General features: G+C 34.1%; 2 protein-coding genes across 2 annotated transcripts in view; one reads left to right on the forward strand and one right to left on the reverse strand.

Annotated features, from left to right (window-relative positions):
- Positions 1-4,387: 4,387 nt before the first annotated feature.
- The window catches only part of LOC138325134 (uncharacterized), a 67,582-nt gene continuing 50,028 nt past the window's right edge, over positions 4,388-21,941 (forward strand). Inside the window, exons 1-2 of the mRNA XM_069270582.1 lie at positions 4,388-4,689; positions 10,319-10,366. Of these exons, the coding sequence (XP_069126683.1) occupies positions 4,597-4,689; positions 10,319-10,366 (141 nt within the window). The 5' untranslated portion in view covers positions 4,388-4,596. The remainder of the gene's footprint in view (positions 4,690-10,318; positions 10,367-21,941) is intronic.
- LOC138325130 (uncharacterized) lies at positions 13,605-21,378 on the reverse strand. The gene is made up of 7 exons (XM_069270577.1): positions 21,317-21,378; positions 19,238-19,782; positions 17,242-17,379; positions 15,977-16,042; positions 14,594-14,808; positions 14,499-14,552; positions 13,605-14,376 (listed from the first exon to the last, which is right to left on the reverse strand). Exons 1-7 carry the CDS (start codon positions 21,355-21,357, stop codon positions 13,990-13,992), a joined length of 1,446 nt encoding a protein of 481 aa, XP_069126678.1. The 5' UTR covers positions 21,358-21,378; the 3' UTR covers positions 13,605-13,989.

Below are 21,941 nucleotides of genomic sequence, written 5' to 3' on the forward strand. Positions count from 1 at the left end.
CCTTCATAATATATGATAACAACGGAAGTTTTACCGTCTGGCGCAGTGGAAGTCAGCTAACGTGTGCTAATTAGGACAACGGCGGAAAACAAGACAAACCGCATTGTGAAAATTAACATTTTATTGATAATTTTGTTCAAAATGTAGTGCTAGGTGAAGTATTTGCTTATTACTTTTGCAACTTCTAATTATCGATCTAGTTTACACTCCCAATTCAAAAATTAAAAGACGTTTCAGAAAGGAGGCGTACCTTTTAGAATGAGATGTGTTTTTTATACACTGATTATGTTGATGAATAATAAATTGAAAAAAGCAAATGTCATCCTCTTGTAGCGCCATGTTCCCGACACAATCAAAGAAACGGATTGCCATTCGTCATGTTTTTCCATTATGAACATCAATACCATTAGACCGAATGATTCAGTCTCTAAAATGATTTTTGTTTATTGATATGAACAAATCAGAGATACAAAATAATAAAAAGGTTCATTTTAAGAGACAGAATCATTCGGTCTACAATACCATGCACCTTCATTTGCTCAAACTTTTAAAACATGTTTGACAGATCTTTCTGTCACTAAGGACGCAAGCTCTGCAAGATGTAGTCTTTTTTCTTCAAATGATGAACCAAAACAATTCTTCATATTGACCTCCTCGTTTCCGCCTGACCCGACAGATAGCCTCTGCGTTTTACTAAAATGACGAAAAGTACAAATGGCATACATTTTTCCTGTTAATACAATGTATTGGCCAAAAGGATAAAGGGCATACGGCATTCAGCGATCATCCTGGAAAGGTCTTTTATACATAAAATTGATGATCATTCGCTTCCTATCTTCCGATACAGACTTCGATTTATCGAATTTGTTTGTAATCGAACCTCCCGATGTTAAACATAAAATGGCAGCAGTTGAAGCCCACTTATGTCAACGCCTTTTATTTTAAGATTGGGGACGTTTTACCTTCCTCATCCTCGACACTCCAGAGGTTCCGATCACTTACGATCTCTATACCCCTGGACTATCTCATAGTGAAATTGAAGGCGATCTCTATACCCCTGGACTATCTCATAGTGAAATTGAAGGCAGCTCAGCTGAAAATATTTGACCAATCACAGACCAGCAAAGATTTCCTTTGAAGACTACAGAGAGAGCGACGCCCAACTTCAAATCGTCATAGTCAACCACAGTGTACCGTTATACGGTTCTTTTGATGTACATCAAAGGACTAAATTACCTGTTCTGTTCTGTTGCCTCCAGTTTTACGATGAGATAGTCCAGGGGTGTAGAGATCGTAAGTGATCGGAACCCCTGGAGTATCGAGGATGTACCTTCCTATGCCTGTGGTAGAGTAGTAGTATCAGATTAACGTCCTCGCGAACTCTGCACTGTATATGCTTTCAAATGTGTACCATTGAATGTACACAAGTAATGACGATATAAGTATACATGTACTGAAAAAAATAATTTTCACCACCAAGCCATTGCAAAAGACCAGACAGTCCCTGAACTCCCTCGTCTGTAACTTTAGGGCAATGCATTAATTTTTGCTTATGCCAAACAAAAAATATGTCTGTTTACGGTTACCCGACCGATCCTAATATTTTACCTTTTTTTTTCTTTTACTTTTCTCCGAAAAAAAAATAATAATAAAGTTCGCGTTTTCGATCTCAGACTCCGGTTCCGGCAATTATTGAAGAGTGAAAGACACTAACAAAATAATAATAATAAAAATATGCCGACCTACCGACCCTATTTTTATTGCCTATAAATATGCCGACCTACCGACCCTATTTTTATTGCCTATAAATATGCCGACCTACCGACCCTATTTTTATTGCCTATAAATATGCCGACCTACCGACCCTATTTTTATTGCCTATAAATATGCCGACCTACCGACCCTATTTTTATTGCCTATAAATATGCCGACCTACCGACCCTATTTTTATTGCCTATAAATATGCCGACCTACCGACCCTATTTTTATTGCCTATAAATATGCCGACCTACCGACCCTATTTTTATTGCCTATGTAACCCAAAACAGACAAGTTTTGGCCTTACTCGAAATTTCATAGACCTATTCAAATAAAATGCTTTTACATTGTACTTACAAAATACTTCGAAGTAAGTGAGTTCTAGTCAACGATTCCAAATGTTACTATTCTAAGATTTTCCTTATGAAATGTAGAGATTAAATATAAAGAGTATCATACCGGGAGGTACGGTGGCTGATTTATGCCATTTCGTCTTTTCGTCTTTTCGCCCCGAAAAGACGAAAATTAAATATCTTAATTCTCGTCTTTTCATCTTTTCGCCCCGAAAAGACGAAAATTAAGGTTTGTTAAATTTCGTCTTTTCGGGGCGAAAAGACGAAAAGACGAAAATTAAGCTAGGTTTGTTAAATTTCGTCTTTTCGGGGCGAAGACGAAAAGACGAAAATTAAGGTTTGTTAATTTTCGTCTTTTCGGGGCGAAAAGACGAAAAGACGAAAATTAAGGTTTGTTAATTTTCGTCTTTTCGGGGCGAAAAGACGAAAAGACGAAATTTAAGGTTTGTTAATTTTCGTCTTTTCGGGGCGAAAAGACGAAAAGACGAAAATTAAGGTATGTTAAATTTCGTCGTTTCGGGGCGAAAAGACAAAAAGACGAAAAGACGAGAATTTTGAAGGCGAAAAGACGAGAATCAAAGTCGCTAATTAGCGTGTATCACTTTCGTCTTTTCGTGTTTGACTTTTCGTCTTTTCGTCTTTTCGCGGCGAAAAGACGAAATTTAAAGTTGTTAAATTTCGTCTTTTCGCCCCGAAAAGACGAAAAGACGAAAATTAAGGTTTCTTAATTCTCGTCTTTTCGGGGCGAAAAGACGAAAAGACGAAATGGCACAAATCAGCCACCGTAGGGAGGGGAGACGAATAAAAAAAACCGTTCTCACACAGAACATCCCTCCCGGCCGACCGAGGGGAGATAAATCTGTGTAATGCCCGTTATTATTCAGTTTGCTCCGTATCCCATGCGGTAAACCATCTAGCAGTGCAACGCGCTAGACTGTAGATAACAAATTCATCATCCCCATTGTTTGACACCACGGCTCGTTCCACTTGATATATATTTATTGGAAAACTAACAAAAAATATGTAAACAGCTGTTCGGCAAGGTTTCTATATCAAGGACTTCAGTAATTGGAACATTGAGTTCCTACAATCACGGTGTTTTACCAAAAAGTCAGATAAACTATCTATCTTCCTCATTACAACTCTAATTTTATGTCTGAAATGCTGTAAAGTTGCATATCTTAGCGATAACATTATTTTAACGCATTTTGCGTCATGAAATGTGCGCTAAAGTTTGATTGCTCTTATCAGATTCCATCATATATATCGGTAGTAAGAGTTCTTACAAATGTGCAAAAATACTATTGCAGTAAGTCCAAAATTAATTTCGCCTAAAAGATGACACCAAAATGTTAAGAAGACACGGTCCACATATACGATCATGAAACAGTCTTAATTAAGTCAAAAATGGTCTTGCTTAACTTACGACTTAGCCAATCACAGCTGACGTAATATAAACGTACGCATATTTTATTTACTATGCAAATTCATGGTCCTAGTCCAGGTGTTATATAACACGTATAGGCTTTACTTAGATGGGGAACAAAATCAACCACACCGATTTCAATAGTAGGTTGGTCCCAAGATGGATAAGATAACTCCACGTAAAATCATCCTCCATCTGAAAACATGATGGGATTTTTAAAGTGAACTTTGACTTAATGACAGAAGATAGTGTAAACAACGTGCAATACACCTTCTACAATTTCAAAATACATGTTATTTCTCACGCTCTCACGCCAGCTTTATTCAATATTCAGTTATGTAAAAGCATTACGATGCCCATTACAGATTTTTTCTTTATGTGAGTAAAAGCATAGTAATGAAAGAGACCGGTTAACGGAAAATAAATTTCCTACTGAAAAAAAACCACACACACACACACAGCCTTATCATGTCGTCATTATTTCTTATCCGGGTTGAACCGTTCCTGTTTTATAGTCGTTTATCTGGTCATTTTACGTCGACTAGCATGACTAGGATTCATATACTCAAATGTTAATGTATAAAGAACGTATGATACATCCATATGCCAAGTTCTTTCTCTCTTTTTAATCGTTTTCTTTATTTATTCTTTTTCTTTCTTTCTTTCTTTCTTTCTTTCTTTCTTTCTTTCTTTCTTTCTTTCTTTCTTTCTTTCTTTCTTTCTTTCTTTCTTTCTTTCTTTCTTTCTATGTTATCGCTTTCGTTATTTCTCCCTTCTTTTTGTTCTCTCTCTCTCTCTCTCTCTCTCTCTCTCTCTCTCTCTCTCTCTCTCTCTCTCTCTCTCTCTCTCACTCACTCACTCACTCATTTTTCTTTCTTTCTGTTTGAGTGCACGTTCGATCCATGTATTTGGCACAAGTGTCGATATTGTGTCCACGAGTGAGTCCACAGGGAATTGTACATATATCAGACAACTATTTACATATTAAACATATAAAGGGGCCCCATTCCATCTTCACTAATACTACAAGAATAGCACTCCCCGACCCAATGCCCTTTAATGTGTATAGGGTCAGCAATAGAAGCGACACCTGCCGACCGACATATCGTATACAGTACGGCAAATATGGGGAAGGACAGCTTCCAGCTACAGGTATGTATATAATTTATCTTACCTGTAATTAACTCACCTGTATTTGCATGGCACATTTAATACAGAAACATAAGAGAGTATGTGATTTAATGTATAATATATCTGCATTTTTTTGTTTTTAAATCCGTCTGCCATCTCGACAAACCACAACGATAAACGCACACATCTTTAATGTTCTTACGTATACTTTAGCATATGTAATTAATTTATTTATGTGTTTCACCGAATGATATATAGCTTTACTAGTAAACGGATATAAACAGACTGGCAATGCTTACACTCATTAAAAAGTTTCCTGCTCATCTGCTAGATTTCTATACCAATAGTTTTGTATCATTCGATGTGTTTTTTTTTTTTTTTATTACAAATGAGAAATATACATTTTGTCAACATATATCACTGTATAGAAACGAATCCGGATATATGTACTAGCAAAAACGAGAGAATGATAGATTGGAAAAGACCCGGTTCATTCTAGTCTAGCCAACCTTCTGAGTGAAAATGATTCCAGTCTGGCCAACTTTCCTGTTTTCACACCTTGATCAGACTTGGTCATACCCGAGTGACCATCAGGAAATTAATTAAATTCTGTGATATAAGTAAGGCTTTTGATCGAGTATAGCATTTATTTTACCATTAGAAGATAGTCAAAATGTTTCATTGGATGTGTTTATGTTGATCAGCAAGTGAAAACATCCCACCTAGTACCAGCGAAAATCGGCCATATAAAGTTTGATATATCCAAATACAACATTTCACTGCCTAAAAATACCTAACCATATATCGATTATACAATTGTGATTTCAAGATATTGAACATTTTAATTCTTGAATATCTTTTGTGTATTTGGTGCTGGTGTACGGCATACTGTAAATCTATGTACAGGAGATGTAAGACACATTGATGTATAAGTCCTAAGTTTTCTTCTAAACATTTTTGTAATTATTTAGTGTCAACTGTTTAACTGAACTGAACAAATACCTCTATATCAGGATTCATTCGGTGTAAGTGTAGAATTATGATTTTGTTCTATGACGCAAAATCTATTTATTGTTTCTTTGCTCATCAATTAGAACTCCATACATGTAGTTACAGGTACTGTTCTAGAACGAGAGATTTGTCTACTTGACTACTCCCGAGATAAGGTTGTTCCGGAAGGAGATCGGACGGTGTCTGACAGATTTTTGTGGTCTCTGAACATAGAGTATTAGAGTATACATTATAAGATACTTGTTATGACAAATATGAACTTTGACCTCTCTGCATTAGTCAACCTCCAATATACATCCAGGAAAAACACCACCCTTATTTTTAAAATGCGAGTCTACTTTTTTGACATAATATACACACACGTGCAAGTTCTTTGGACGAGACGTAGGCCTACAGTGAGCATCTGATTCAGAGCGATGTGTTTGAAATTCGCGTGTGACAACGAAAGGGACATGAAACATAAAACTAGCAGCTGTAACCCTTTTTGACCTCTTTACTATAAACTCTCCAAATATCATATCTCTATATAATATTAAGATGCCCTGACATCTTATTTAGCTTATCCATATATGGTAATGTCCTCCACTTAATTTCCGGAATTCCTCGGCTTGATTTTCGGACAATTGCAACATCTCGGAGAAATTTCCGGCAATCTTCGGAAATATGTGTCATATTAAATTCGTAAATATGTGTTATGTTTTCGAAGATTGCCGGACATTTCTTCAAGTGTTTCCTTATATCTAACGAGTTCAGCTAGTTCAGTGGAGACAGAAATAACATGTAATGTTAGTAATCCTTAGGTACCTTAGTAATATTGGTTTGTTAGCATTATAAATCTGTTGTGAGTCAACAGAATGTATGAATCAGCTTGATGTGTATGCTCAGAGAGACCTTCTGGCATTTAGAGGTACATCTGTATTTAGAACTTTCAATGTAGAATTTAGTCCGTAAATAAAAGAAACGTTGTCCTGGAGGTTTTCTTACGTAACTGAATTGATTGGTTTTGGCTGGCGAGGACAAAACAACTTACAGGGACAACATTGTAGGGCGATACAGCGTATGTTACTCCAACACAGATTATATTTAAAGGCTCACTACCTTGCCGAAACGTTTTTTTTTGTTTTTTTGTTTTTTTTTGAAATGATAATATAAAACGAGATAGATAATTTTGTAGAGTCGCTAAAGATATTAATTGACCGTTAATACTGTATTTTTATCGCCTTCTGAACAATTTGATTAAAATAAATAAAACGTTAATTTTCAAAACGCGGGTCGTCTTATGTTTCCTGCCGTCGTCCTAAACACCGCGTGATGTTGACTATCACTGCCCCAGACGGCAAAACAGCGATAATGTCCACTGTTATCATATAATACACAGGAAATCTTGCATTTGTTTCGTCTTGTTACCTCATCTTAGGTCATCGATATGCATTTTCTTATATTAATAATGTTTTTAAGAAACCTTTAAATTTTGCTCCGGAAAGTTAGTGGGCCTTTAAGAGTATATAAATGATATGTCTGATATTCTACCAAAACGTCTGAGTCGAAAACTTACATAAAATACTATATTAGCAAATCAGTAGTTCAGCTATAAGATATCTGTGCATTGGCACTGGACAAGAAAGTTACCATGGAAACGAAACTTGATAGGTAAACTCGTTGAGACACGAAAGTTACTCAATAACCGTTTTTAATCAACACTCTCAAAGTTGTTGTATAGAGAAGTGATGTTTGGAAAGTTAATAGTTAAAAAAAAAGATAAAAATGGCTACAGTGGTTAAGAAGGTATTGTAAAAGAGCTAAAACTATAGTATCGAAAAGAACGGTTAAACTACTGGTGCGTGTCGACAAAAGTAGAAACTATAAACAACGATGTTTTAACTAAAGGGACGAAAAGGTCATTAACGTCATAGTCTTCTTGTTTCATACTTAGACAAAAATATAGAAACAGAAGTCTATTGTGTGGTAACTGCGGAAATGAAATTGAAAGAATATGTAGCAAAGGCTGCTTAAAGGTAGGTACGCAACTGGAAAGTTGTCTAGTCGCGTTTTAGAGAGACAAAATGCATGCAAAATTCTTATTAGTTTTAACCACAGGGGCCTGGCACGAAAATTCTTAACCAACAGTATACATATGTATATATTATAGTATCTAATATATATATGTATACTGTTGGATAAAAAAATCGTGTCAGGCCCCTGTGTTTTTAGCTATCAAAAAGAAACAGGAAACGACGGTCCAAAGCGTCGAGATAGGAGCAGAGAATCAATATATAGAATAGTATAAAAGATTAAAAATGACATATTATCAAACAGACGACATATTTGAAGTGTTGTACTGCGGCTCAACTATGATCCTACAGATAAATGTTTTTATATCCAGCTGGCAGTTCGTCTTCAAGTTTTCTTTTCTCTTCTTTGAAGTTTTATGATAAGCGTTACACATTGAAACTAGATAATGTTTTGCAAAACATATTCTCTAGAACTTGAAATTAGAGCTTAAAGCTTAAAGGCACATACATTTCCGAAGCGACTTTTCATTTTTAAAATGTGAAAGATATTGACAATTTTGTAGAAATTTATTAGCTTAACATTAATACTACACTTATTATCATCGTCTTCAACAATTAAATTGAAATAAATCAAATGCTAATTTTCATAACGCGGGTCGTGTTATGTTTCCCGCCGTCGTCCTAATTACCGTGCGTTAGTTTATCACTACGCCAGATGGTTTGTTTGGTGATGATAAGTGTAGTATTAACGTTAAGCTGATAACTTTTGTGCCTTTACAAAATGATGATTTCGTTTTACATTGTCATTTTAAAAATAAAAAGCTGTCTCAGAAAGGTAGCGGACCTTATTATTTTGACTTTTCCTTTAATTTTAAAGTGAATAGTCGGGCAAAAAAAGGCTTAAGTCGGTTTAAATGGTGTAAATATATGGTGTATAATATATTTATTATAATTTCTTATGAAATAGAAAAATAAAATATCCTGTCAAAATCGCTCTGCACGCGAAGAAATTAATTTATAGTAAAGGAATCCTAAAACGTCCTCCCGGCTGCCTATATCCGTGTTGACTTTCCCATGTAGCCTCGCTTTCAGAATATATTTTTAGAACAGTGTTAAATTCATATGGGGCTTTTCATAATTTCAATGGTCTAAACTGGACAAAGTAAGCACAATTTGATCGTCATTTTGATATGTTGGAACTTTTGGAAGGCCAATGAACGCATTTATACTTGTTTTCATTGCCCGACTATGCACTTTAATTCTAATCTAACTGTGGTTGGAATAATTATATTACAGTCTAACCTATCCATAAGACCTCCACCGGTACAAATGTATAATTGAAATGGTCTTCATATATAAATGATCGTTTTGCACACTTATAAAAATATGATTTTAGGTTGTCATACAGGGGTGGCCGCTAAGGCATGTTTCATTGTACTAATTGTCTTGCTATAACATATTTAGCATCCAAATGACTATAGGAGACCTATGTGTGTGCAAAATGTTTTGTTTATTTCAAGACTTACTGTAAACAATACACGAAGGACAGACAAAATATGTAACAGTCTGTCGATGCTCAATCAAAGACCTTCCCTTAGTATCCATAAGCAGATGGTAACGAAACTGATTAAGAAGGAGGTTTGTCAATTTAGTAGTGTTTGCAAGGTCATGTTCAGGGGCCTCTACATAGCAACCACTGCTTTGGATGAAATTCAAGGTCATGACCTACCTGGATCGGGGCCTCTTCATAGCAACCATTGCATTAGATATAACTAAGACGTTTACGGAAGTCCATCGGTGCCAAATAAATTCGAGTTTTATTTCGAAAAATAACGTTAAAATTGAATTATCATAATACTAGATTATTCAGTAAAAATGAGACTTTTCATCCCATAGGTAACAGCATTCTACAATGTAAGAGAGACCACATTTGTAATCTGTGGTCGATTTGATATCAACCAGGACCTCTAATGTGTACACATTGCAGGGAAATTCTCAAAATCAATTTGTCTTGCTCTCAAATAGATAAGAGTTACAGTGTCTACAGTTTTCTTGAACAAGAGGTTTAATATGTATAAGTTAGGATAATAAAGTTGAAATCCTATTTAATCGGGTTACATGGCAAAAAGCAGATTTAGTAGCGATTTTTTTTAAAGATGCTCCACCGCTGACAAATGGTATTTTTTTCACTATCAAAAACAGGAGCAGACGATTTAGTATTTTTCTTCAGTTACAAAAGTTACTTACTTTACACCATTACCACCATTGAAAAGTTTGAGCTTCTTATTTTACTTTAAGTTGAAAATATAAAAAATAATTAATTGCATCCCGAAAAAATTCCGTGCCACTTTATCCTATATCATATAAGTACCGATTGTGCATGCACCAAAGGCAAAACAAATTATTTTATATTATTTTTTGTGTTAATTAGACATACATATACACGATTAAACACCAATTATTGTTAAAATGATGAATATTATTTATGGTCTGTCGGCGGTGGAGCATCTTTAACATCTTGATTGGGATTTCCTTAGCATTATTGAAGTGATACATTATTGAAGGCAGGACAAATAAATAACCAGATTGTAATGATTACTGGTGATGTTTTTTTTTCCGTTTTACAGGCGATAGACAGCGACTCAAACAGTAGAGATGGCAGCATGTACCATTTGGTAAGTACAGGGAATATGTATGACCTAATAGTGTATCTAATACGACAGACGATCATTTAACGACAGACGGGATCATTTAAACAATACGCAGCGATATTGTCCATAGTTTATCTTCAATAACAGTGTTTTTGTGTCTATGTGAACATTTGTGATTCTACGGATATACGTTTGTAGGGATCCGTTACTAGTATTGTCTGGAATGCAACCTGTCATATATAGTACAATTGTATTACATAATATATGTACCTGGTGTAATACTTTGCATATACAATTGAAAGTAAATGACATTATAATAAGGAGCATGTGTCAAAAAATCTAAATAAATCCGAGAAGAGGTCTTTGACAGTACATATCATATTTTTGAGAAAGAATGCTTTCATGTCATATACTTTGGAAAGACGCATCAGATATCTATGCGGTAGAGGCCATACAAAAAATATCCCCTAAATGGTCAACAACTTTAACAAGAAAGAACTATTTCTCGATCAGAACTGTAACTATTTGGAATGAACTGCCAGAATACGTAGTATCAGCAATTAGTGTAAACTCGTTTAAGAATAAGTTAGATCATTGAAAAATCAGGAACTTTTTTTTCAATTACAAGCAACAATATCAAAGAAAACCCACAATTTTGTATAAGGTGTTATATCAACTTCGCTAGCCAAGGGTACTTGGTAGTCTACGATACCACTGTACCCTTGGCTAGTCTACGATACCACTGTACCCTTGGCTAGTCTACGATACCACTGTACCCTTGGCTAGTCTACGATACCACTGTACCCTTGGCTAGTCTACGATACCACTGTACCCTTGGCTAGTCTACGATACCACTGTACCCTTGGCTAGTCTACGATACCACTGTACCCTTGGCTAGTCTACGATACCACTGTACCCTTGGCTAGCGAAGTTATCATTGTATTTTACTTATGTAATATGTATCTATACGAGTCTGGTATAGAGGACATCATATAGTCCTGAACCAGAATAAATCTTATCTTATCTTATATACATGTACTTAAGTTAACAAACAACAAAACATCTGTCTTATTTTGACATTTTATTGTTTTTGATTTATTTACAGATGTAAATATCTCTAGATCTATAGTTCTAACAACATCAACCTGTTCTAAGTTCTGATGAGAACTTATACATGTATAAGGTATCAGAACGAAATAAGAAGACATTTAATAAGCATATAATTATAACAACATACAAAATAAAGTGAAATCTGAAGAAGTATGAAAACAGTTGGTTAAAATGCAACACTATTTTCAAAGATCTTCTGGTAAGAAACAGGTCAGAACGTTCCAACCAGTACTACTGTGTGTTTTTATAGACATATGATCTCCATAGAATGATGCCCCACAGTAAATTATTGTTTAAATATACATGTATACCAATATTGTTCTTGAATTACATGTATAAAGTTGAATCACTGCATCATTCATGGATGTAAAGGTTCATCTAAAAATTGATAAAAATTCTTATCAAGTCTTGATTTTCACGGAAAAAAAATCTAAAGAAAATGTATTCTTTGTTCATTTAAAAAAGTATCGCTTTATCAAATGGATAGACGAGCTTATTCAGTGAAACAAAGGATCCTATTTATATGCCAAAGCAAATTGTACTGTCAGTGTAGAATTGAGTCTCATGGTCTTGATTGTGTAAACAAGAATAATCTCCCTTTATCATGATTGGAACATATCTCAAAACAACAAATAACATTGTTATCTCATTATAACAAATAACATGAATAACATTTACTGAAAAATGATCCTCAAAGTCATATACAAAATCTTTTTGTATTACAAAAAGTCAAGCAAAAGTTTCATCATTTTAAGAAGTGACAGATCAAGTAAAACATAGGAAGCACTTGCAGATTGTGCTGGTGAAGATTGTAGTAAACCTTACAACAGGTGTATTAAAACAACATGTGAACCTTGATAAAAATTAACAAAACACAGGTCATAAGAAAGTACTAATAAGACAAGAAATTATAGCACTATGAAATAAAATTATGGTTATCTTAAAATGTAAAATATAAAATTCAGACCAGCTCAATCGTCTTTAAAATCTTGAATTTAACAATGATAAAATGACACTTATATATATATATAAATATTAATTCATTGTTATGAATCATGATTCTGAAAACATCATATTTTCCAATATTCAATTAATGCATAAAAATTTCTATTTTGTTTTTTGTAAAGAAAATATGATATAACTTCATACTCTAGTAAAGAATCCCTGGGGTAGCTATGGCGATAAAACAGGTCATGTATCAAATATACTTCAATAGTTTGTATAGTTTGTTAAAACAGAGGTACATTCTCAAGTCTCTGTAAATGATACATTTCTCGTGATAATGCTGCCTGTTTTGCTTTAACACATTCAGTACTGTGCTGCCATATCATGAGTAACATTCTAATTACTGATAGCAATTAACTCTCACAAAATTAATATTCAATATCCTAAATGTATGGATTTGAAAAATTATGTTTTTTTCTTATTTGTTTAACACCAAATAGAATGCAGTATGTATGTAATATATAATATTTTGCAAGAGATTAAAATTTTTCAAAAAGTGCAAAAAAATAATTGTATCAATGAATTTGTTAAAGAATGTAAATGTTGTCTCCCCTGACTAAAATATACTCTTCATTGCTGCCATTCCATTTATAAAGGGGAGACAACTGATGAAAATAATAGTTAAATTAGAAAAATGAGTGTCTAGATGAGGAAAATGTTTTATATGTATCATATCATTACAATGGTATTGCTGAGATTATAGTTAAATTCGAAAAGTTAGTGCCTAGATGATGAAAAATATTGTAAATGTAATGTCTGTCATTACTTAATGGTAAAGGTTTTGTCTTATACTTCAAAGTATTTCATTAAACAAAAAAAATACCAAAGTACCCTGGTATATCCATGTTCTTATTGCATCACTAACATGAATATCTTAATGATAACTAATATGACTGTGATATCGAACATAATATCCTGATGATTATAATCATGATTATGAATAACATTTTGACAAAAAATATGTAAGCATGAATATATGTACAAACATAACAGTTAGTCTCCATAACAATTTACATGGTCTCTTTTTATAGTTCTTTGTGCTGGCTGGTATATTAAGACTTTTATGTCTCAATTACAATTGCATGTTTCAAGTTGATACAATGGTATTCATCATTAATAGTCCTATGTAACCTTATGTGTTTGACACTAGTATCATGTGATGAATATATAGCAGTCACTCACAGATAGATATGAGTCAAAAATGCCAAAATATCTTTAACTTACCATAGGATGTTCAACAGACACAAAACGTTATAAATATGCTATGTAGACTATCAGGTGATCAGCAATTTAATACTATATAAATATGATGTATGTACATGAAATTTCATTGCTGAAGAATTAAAAATATGAAGATGAAGATCACAGATATACTTTTTTTCACTCATACCACAATCATCTCTCTTCAAATGATGTCACTTTCTCTCTCTTGCTCTCAGGGGTGAATGGCTGCCATATAGAGATCCTCTCTATCTCCACCTTTACACCAATTCTCTCATCACACTTTCTAACAAACATACACACCTTCATTATCACCTTGCATACACTGCGCCCTGCTGCATTTGTAAGAGTAGCTGTCTTTTTTCTGCCTCAAATTGTGCCATCATTTTTCTTTTCTCTTCTTCAAAAAATTTCCTTAGCTGTTCGTTCTCCTTCTCTAACCTGATCCTCTCTTCCTCTTTCTCCTTCTCTATTTCCTCTTTCTCCTTCTCTATTTCCTCTTTCTCCTTCTCTAACCTGATCCTCTCTTCCTCTTTCTCCTTCTCTAACCTGATCCTCTCTTCCTCTTTCTCCTTCTCTAACCTGATCCTCTCTTCCTCTTTCTCCTTCTCTAACCTGATCCTCTCTTCCTCTTTCTCCTTCTCTAACCTGATCCTCTCTTCCTCTTTCTCCTTCTCTATTTCCTCTTTCTCCTTTCTCTATTTCCTCTTTCTCTTTCTCCTTCTCTAACCTGCTCCTCCTCCTCTTTTCCTCTTTCTCCTCTCTAACCATCCTGCTCTTCCTCTTTCTCCTTCTCTAACCTGATCCTCTCTTCCTTGGCTTTGTTCTGTTCCTGTATAATCCCATCAATGGCTGCATTAGCCAGTTCTTTGAGCTCCTCCTCTGGCCTCCTGGCAGTATAACATCTGCTATGGCCTCTAGTTTCTCCCTGTGTTGTTTGTCAGCTCGTGCCTGAGCCTCTAGTTTCTCCCTGTGTTGTTGGTCGGCCCTGTTCCTCTCCTGTACAGCTCTTGTCTGCTCTATAACAACCTGGTTGTTAAGGACACGAGCCCTCTCTTGGAGACGGTCCTTATCACGATTTATACTGGTCACCTGTTCTTCCTTCTCTGCCAGCTGGTTTATTAGGTGTTCTGTAAAACAATACAAATCAAAATACAATTATTCAACTACATAATTAATCATCATAAGTGATGTTTATTGATGTACAATTGGGAATAATACACGCACCAGTGTGATACCTGAGAACGTTTGTGTGGGACTATTGTTTCTATTGGTGATGGAATGGCGTCAAAAGATGATATTCTACGCTAACATCATTTCAGCAGGAAGATTACAAAAATTTACGTTCCATCACTACTGGAGATACTAGTCCCAAACAAATGTTATTGTAATCACATGGTACGTGAATTATTCCCACTACTAGACTTGTAGAGGATGGTATACTATGCATGCATGGCATATACCACGGATAATAATTATGTAAATCATCTCATTAATATTTGTACAAAGCCATGGCATATTTCTTTATTTAAACTATCTCTTGATATTTTTGTGCAATGACATTTTTTATTGCAGCTAAACTTTAGGCACATCATCACCCTTTGATACAGATCCTTTTACTCGCTTTGTTTTAGAGAGGTTCTGACAACATCCCATTTAGGGGTCATGTTTTGGTGACCTTTCAAACTGACCAATCAATGTACTGCCTCCAAAATTATTGATGTTAAATTTCTGGAACAACATAGTTTGCAGAACAGTCAGAATCATTTTTGTGTATGTAGTCATTTTGCTTTTACATTGCAATATAGATATACATGCATAAACATGCTGCAACGAAGTGTGTTTTCACTGTTCAGTTGATGTAGCCCTATAGCGAAAATGCATTTGAACTGAATCACAGGAAGTATAAGGGTGACCAGATCATGACCCTTAATGGGATATTGTCAGATCCTCTTTGAAACAAATCAGATTGCATCATTGCCTTCTCTAAACTATTGACTTCATGTGTAATATTTACTACATTTTAATATGAGTTTATATATGTACATCTGAACAGAAATATATTCCCTCTTTGTATATTACAGAGTTACCTCCCTTGTCGGTAGGTATCCATTGTGACTTAATTATTTTGTGAGTGAATCTCACATTGTTTTCTCTGAAATATATTCTGATACGCTCCCAAACACATGACATTACAATCAATATCTACCCACAGGGGCAGATAACTCTGCGAATACTAAATACTAAATACCCATATTTATCATATGTCATTCATACTTATGGTAGATTATGTATTACCTATGCCAGTACCTTTGATGCGGTTATACTGCAAATCAAACTCCTCATGGGTTGGTTCTCTTCCATCTGAAAAAATGTTACATAAAATTAGTACAAATCATCATCAGCAAGTGTATCATTGAAAGTCATAAGTTTGTTAACTTTCTATCATATCGCATATCAATCCAATAAAATTTCTTATTTTTACTCCACTTCATAGAAAATCTGACAACATCTTATTAGGGGTCACATTCTGGTGACCTTCTGAATTGACCAATTAAAGTATAAAGTGAAATTATTATTTCCAGAATTTTGGAAGTAAATTATAGGGGACAAGGCAGTTTGCAGAACTTGCAGAATCATTTCATGTGTATCATGTAGCTAGGCAATTCCCTCACAGATTAACATATGTGCATGCTGGAAGTTAAATACATATGCATGTATATCACATGCTGAACATGTGGCAAAATGCCGATACAGCCAGATGGAGAATACAATTTGAACTGCTGTACATGGAGAAGAGTAAGTGAATACATATAAAAATCATCGGAATTTGACCTTTAATGGGATGTTGTCAGATCCTCTATGAAACAGATAACATAAAAAAGATCTGAATTTAAAAAAGATTGATTACATACAAAACAAATATTAATTTAGGTTCAAGTCTATCTTATCCTATCAGTTTTATACTTAGCTGCAATATTGTAGCTCAAAAGACTTTTTGACAGACAGAAAATGGTGTCGTCTTTAGAGCTACAATTGGTGCCTATTACTGCTAATGGAGCAAAGTAATGATTATGCCATTATATGCAAACCAATATAAAAACGTTTTGTTTGCATTTTTATCGTACTTGTTTGATATCGCTTACCTACTAGGCAATAAAACTGAACCACATAAAATATCAAATTCTCATCGACGGGCATTATTTTTTTACATAATACATATGAAGGTCTTTCTGAAGGGAATTTATACGGCAAGTCCACAACTTGTGAATATGACGACTTGTGAGCTGTACGGTAGATATTAAGAATGGTAGTTATGTTTGTTGTTTTGGACAAAAAATAATATGTAAATGCATGTATACGCATTATAAAATAATTAGAAACCTACAAAAAAGTATAGAAAACTATGCCCGAATCTATGTTTGACATCATAGGGACCAATTGACTGTCAATTAATTAATGTCACAATGAAATTCTGTCACTCATTAATTAATTGCATAATTTGAAGAACTGAGATGTATGCATATATATACAATACCAATATCTAATAAATGACTACTTACAAAACTCATAGCATTCTTCTAGAACCAGTTGTACATCTGTAGAAAAGGCATACTGTCTTGTCCCCACATAGTCATTTACAACAGCCTCTTGTCTCTGACTCAAAGTTGTCAGCAGTCTAGCAAAGGTCACCTCTTCTCCTGTGACACAATCATCACAACAATATGGTATTGCTTTGACAAAGTTTTTAACAAATAAAAAGTTCTTTTGACAGCAGTCATTTATTAAAAGAATTTTCAATTGTGCCTCATGTATAGGGGTCAAAACTGAAAATTATGTACATTATAATAGTACTCTATAAATCAGAATATAATGTATATCCCCTTCTCCAGAACGGCAGGGGCAAAAATTCAAGCATTTTATTGTCAAACCATTTTTTAAATATTTTACCTATGTAACATCAAGCTCAATGATCAATCAATGACTTTTATACACCCCAAATAATTTTGACCACCCCTCCATGCATGGGATACGGCAAATGATCATATTTATTAGGTCTTTGGATATGGAGATCTACATCTAAAGCCAAACGATTGTCAAATATCTATGAAATTTTCTTGGAAAACTATTTAATAAAGCTGTTATATATTAATATATGAACATTCACTAGAATGCAGAAGTTTCTTGGATAAAATTAACAAAATACAAACTGTTTAAAACAAGACACTATGACTACCGGTAGTAATTTTATGGCCGGACTAATGCCAATTGTAATGAACTAGTCCCAATTAGACTAGTGGCTCCTCACCCAATTAAAATCAGTAAATATACTATATTTACAAGAGCAATGGTGAATTGCATTTTTCAACACATTTTTGGTGCTTTCAGTTTCCGAATACATCTCTGTATTTCAGTCTGGATACATCATTTTGTGAGAATATTTGCGTTCAGAAGAAGGCTTTTAAAGGGAAAGGTTGACACAAATGCAAGAATCTGGACAGTGAGAGGTAAATGACAGCGTATGGACACGTGCACGGTACCATTCACTTTTCAGGGGGTAAATAGCTAACAGGCATGATGATGAAAACTAGATAATAAAGTCATCTTTATTCACTATTATAAATACATAGAATATGATACATTAATAGAAAACAATGTTTTAATACTATATTAAAACAATAATAAATCAACAAAATACAAACTGTTTAAAACAAGACTTTAAGCACTAGTCTGATATGCCTATCGCTACGACTAGTAATTTTATGGGCCAGACTAATAGCAATTGTAATGAACTAGCTAGTGCAATGTGAATTGGACATGGCTCCTCACCCGATTAAAATCAGTAAATATACTATATTTACAAGTGCGATGGAAAGATTGCTTTATACATTAGGTTGAGCCGCTCAGAGGACATTAACTCATCAAAACACTGACCTCTATATTAAAGGACACATCTTTTAAAGAGAATTATTTAGCTTGTCCCCCTGGGTGTCCTTTATACCAGACAGTAGTTTGACTGTAAAAATAAGTATTTTCATACTTTTTTCTGAATCCTTGTTATGTATGGCCATATGCATGTATACATGTATATGAATAAAATATTATTTAAACTGACATAGTAATAAATTATTTAGGTCACAGTTCAGAAAAATAAAAATACCCCTGGTATCACCATACCATATGAAAGACAATTATATATTGCATATAAAATCATATTTAGCACCCTCTACCCTATAAGTGCCCCTCCCTTTTCTGGAGAAAGGTTGAAATTTTATAAACACCCCATCCCATGGATTTACAATAATGTTTTACAACATGTCTGGTCACATTGTGATGCCTTTTGACATCAGCATAATCCCATATGCTATTACATGTGAACCACTTACGACATAATAATATGTCTCAAAGGATAAAAGGCATATGCATGTTTACTAGTAACAGATTTATGTGCCTTAAGTACTGAAAGATGGCTAACTTTTTTCGTCCTCTATTATTTAAGTGCCCTGGACACTAATTAAGGCAAATATGGTAATTAAAGAAATGTAATTAAGCTGGTACCTCTGTTAAGGATATCTTCTACAGCATTCCTTATATGATTGTCAGTGAACTTCCACTTGTCCTTGATGATCCTGATACCATCTTGATGTTTGACTATTTCCTGGTCGATCCTATCCTGTGATGGGTCGGACTCTTCCACTGTTTCAACCGAAAAGTGATATTCTTCTAAATATTGATCATAATGTTCACCATATAATATCAAATCATTTTGATCACTCGCAGATCCAAAATCCAAATGTTGCCCATATGTGTACACATATAAACCATTGGGCACTGTAATCCACCAAACTGTTCCATTTTTGAGAGATTCCCAGAATTCTACTCCCAACACAGCATTTTCTTCCAGAGCTTGTTCTGGAGACAAATTCTGCATCCCTGCCATAATCATATCATATAGATGATTTAGTAGGAAGCTTCCACCTGCTTCCTGTGCCAAAAGCATGCCTCCCAGCACTGAATCAGCCTTGATGAAAACTGGAGTACTAGTACTGTGAAAGTGCTGTAGCATATATAGACAATCCATATTGTCTTTGTATAATATAGATCTGAAATATCAAATAGATTAAGAATCAAAATTTATGTATCATCATATGGGTTTCAGATAAATATTGCACATAATGGAAATGAAAAACTAATAAAACTTAAATGAGTTCAAAATTTTAAATCAGAATATAGATTACATATATAAATAGAGCTGTTATCGTAGAGAAAATGTGCATCGCGATATCGTCAAAATTTGACGATATCGTCACGATAATATCGCGATTTTTGTAGAGTAAAATATGAAAGGAATTTATGGAAATATAAGTCATGTTTGGGGGACCAATCATGAAAGTACAATATAGAGTGTAATCTGTAAATAAATAAAGTGAAACATTCATCAAAACGAACGTTTATTTGTGATACTTTTAATTAGATGTTTGTTTACAAGTCAATCAGATTCTGTCCGTGTCTGACAGTGCAATGTTTTTGTTTCCTTTCCGACTAACACATGATGGGTTACGGCTGACGACGATATGGTAGATATAAGTTTTTTTAACGATATCGTCGTCTCTTCTCTACAATCGTGATATATCGCGATGCCGATATATGATAACAGCTCTATATATAAATATGTATGTATATGGAAGAAGGTTAGCAAATCATTGTAGTCTGAAGTTAGCATGTGTAATAAATTGAATTGATATTAATAATCTATCAATAATTTCTTAATTATGTCACAGCCAGGTAAATCTTAACTTATATCATGTTATCTAGATTACAGTATCAGAATACAAAATGTCCACTCAGTTTCATTGACATATTATAGGATTTTATATCCATATTACATGTACGTGTACATGTACATTGAATTGAAGCATTTTAGGCAGAGTAAATTGGTAGGATATTGAAATATAAAACCGAAGTTTAAAAATAATATTGCAGTTTACTACAAAGAGATATTTGATCTAATTGGAAGTCAAAGTGAAATGGGTCATCAGCCCTATCATGCATCATGATCCAAATCCTCATCATGTTGTCAGTAAATATTTGCATTACATTGATTACAAGTATCTCGATCCATCAAACCATTTATTTCTTAATCATCACCATTGCCATATTGTCATTACAAATCCTTAGGCCTAAATGACAATTTCAAATTGAATAAAATCTTAAGTTCACTCGTAAATAATAGTAGTGTACTTTTAATTATTACTGTCATCAGCTGCTCACACACGTTGTGGCAGTGATTTAGTTGTTCAATGTGGATGATCATCTATATTTCATCAATACTTTGGCATGTAACACAATTCTAACTGAACATTATACCAATATGCATATGTTAATGATATAAAATCATGGCAGATTTCGTGTAATTGAACGAAAAAAATGTTTGTTTTGCTTCCGAAATCACACGTGAAATGCATTTGGTGTTTATTTTGAGTCGATTGTCATCTGTCAAAATTAGTAAATATATCGAGAAATGGCAAGTTTCCATAACATCACATTGCATAGTGATACTTAAATTTACAGTATGAATATGCGAAATTATCATATAAATGAAAAATTTATTTAGAAAGCCGGCAAAAGTCAACTTACCGAACTAGATCAAGTTGTTCTATTTTGGTAAAATAGACCATCCACCATTTTCTAACAACAACAGTCCCGATGACGCTTGAATTTGCTTACTCTTCTATTCCTCTTCTCGGTAGAACGTTTGAATGAGTCGGATGCTGCATTCTGACTGGCTGGCGCGGAAATAGCGGCAACATTAGAATTTTGTCTTTCCACAACAAATCCAAAATTATGCTCTTTTCCTGGTACAGCGCATTGTCAGATTAACGTTAAGTTTGTTCAAGACTTCGGGTTATTTGTGTTTCGTCACGACTGATAAATTTCAGACTCAGAGACCGATTTATATTCAATCATGCAACCCTAAGAGACAGCTCTCTGTTAGTCTTGTTTACCGACAGTAAAATGCTACCCAATTTGGAACGCTACCCAAAATGAAACACTTTTAAAATATGTGACACAGAATTTTCAGTTTACAATCTATACTAACAATAACAATCCTGAACAAAAATTAAGGTGCTGACTAATAACTGATTACTTATTTTAATATGTCATTTTCTTTCCAGTTGCTTAATTATTATCTGTACTGAAAAATGAAAATAATGAAAATTTTGAAAAACTCCGGGAAACGACGTCGTGCAACAACCCTAAA

Source organism: Argopecten irradians, chromosome 6 (assembly GCF_041381155.1).
Source record: "Argopecten irradians isolate NY chromosome 6, Ai_NY, whole genome shotgun sequence".
In the NCBI taxonomy this organism is placed as follows: Eukaryota; Metazoa; Mollusca; class Bivalvia; order Pectinida; family Pectinidae; genus Argopecten; species Argopecten irradians.

What these genes read in the sequence shown, in the direction of transcription:
- LOC138325130 (XM_069270577.1), bottom strand. Translation starts at nt 21,357, where the DNA reads ATGGTCTATTTTACCAAAATAGAACAACTTGATCTAGTTCG. An exon ending in AGAAGATATCCTTAACAGAG is followed by an intron (nt 17,380 to 19,237) that starts GTACCAGCTTAA and finishes ATTGTGTCACAG; the next exon opens with GAGAAGAGGTGACCTTTGCT. An exon ending in AGAAGAATGCTATGAGTTTT is followed by an intron (nt 16,043 to 17,241) that starts GTAAGTAGTCAT and finishes ACATTTTTTCAG; the next exon opens with ATGGAAGAGAACCAACCCAT.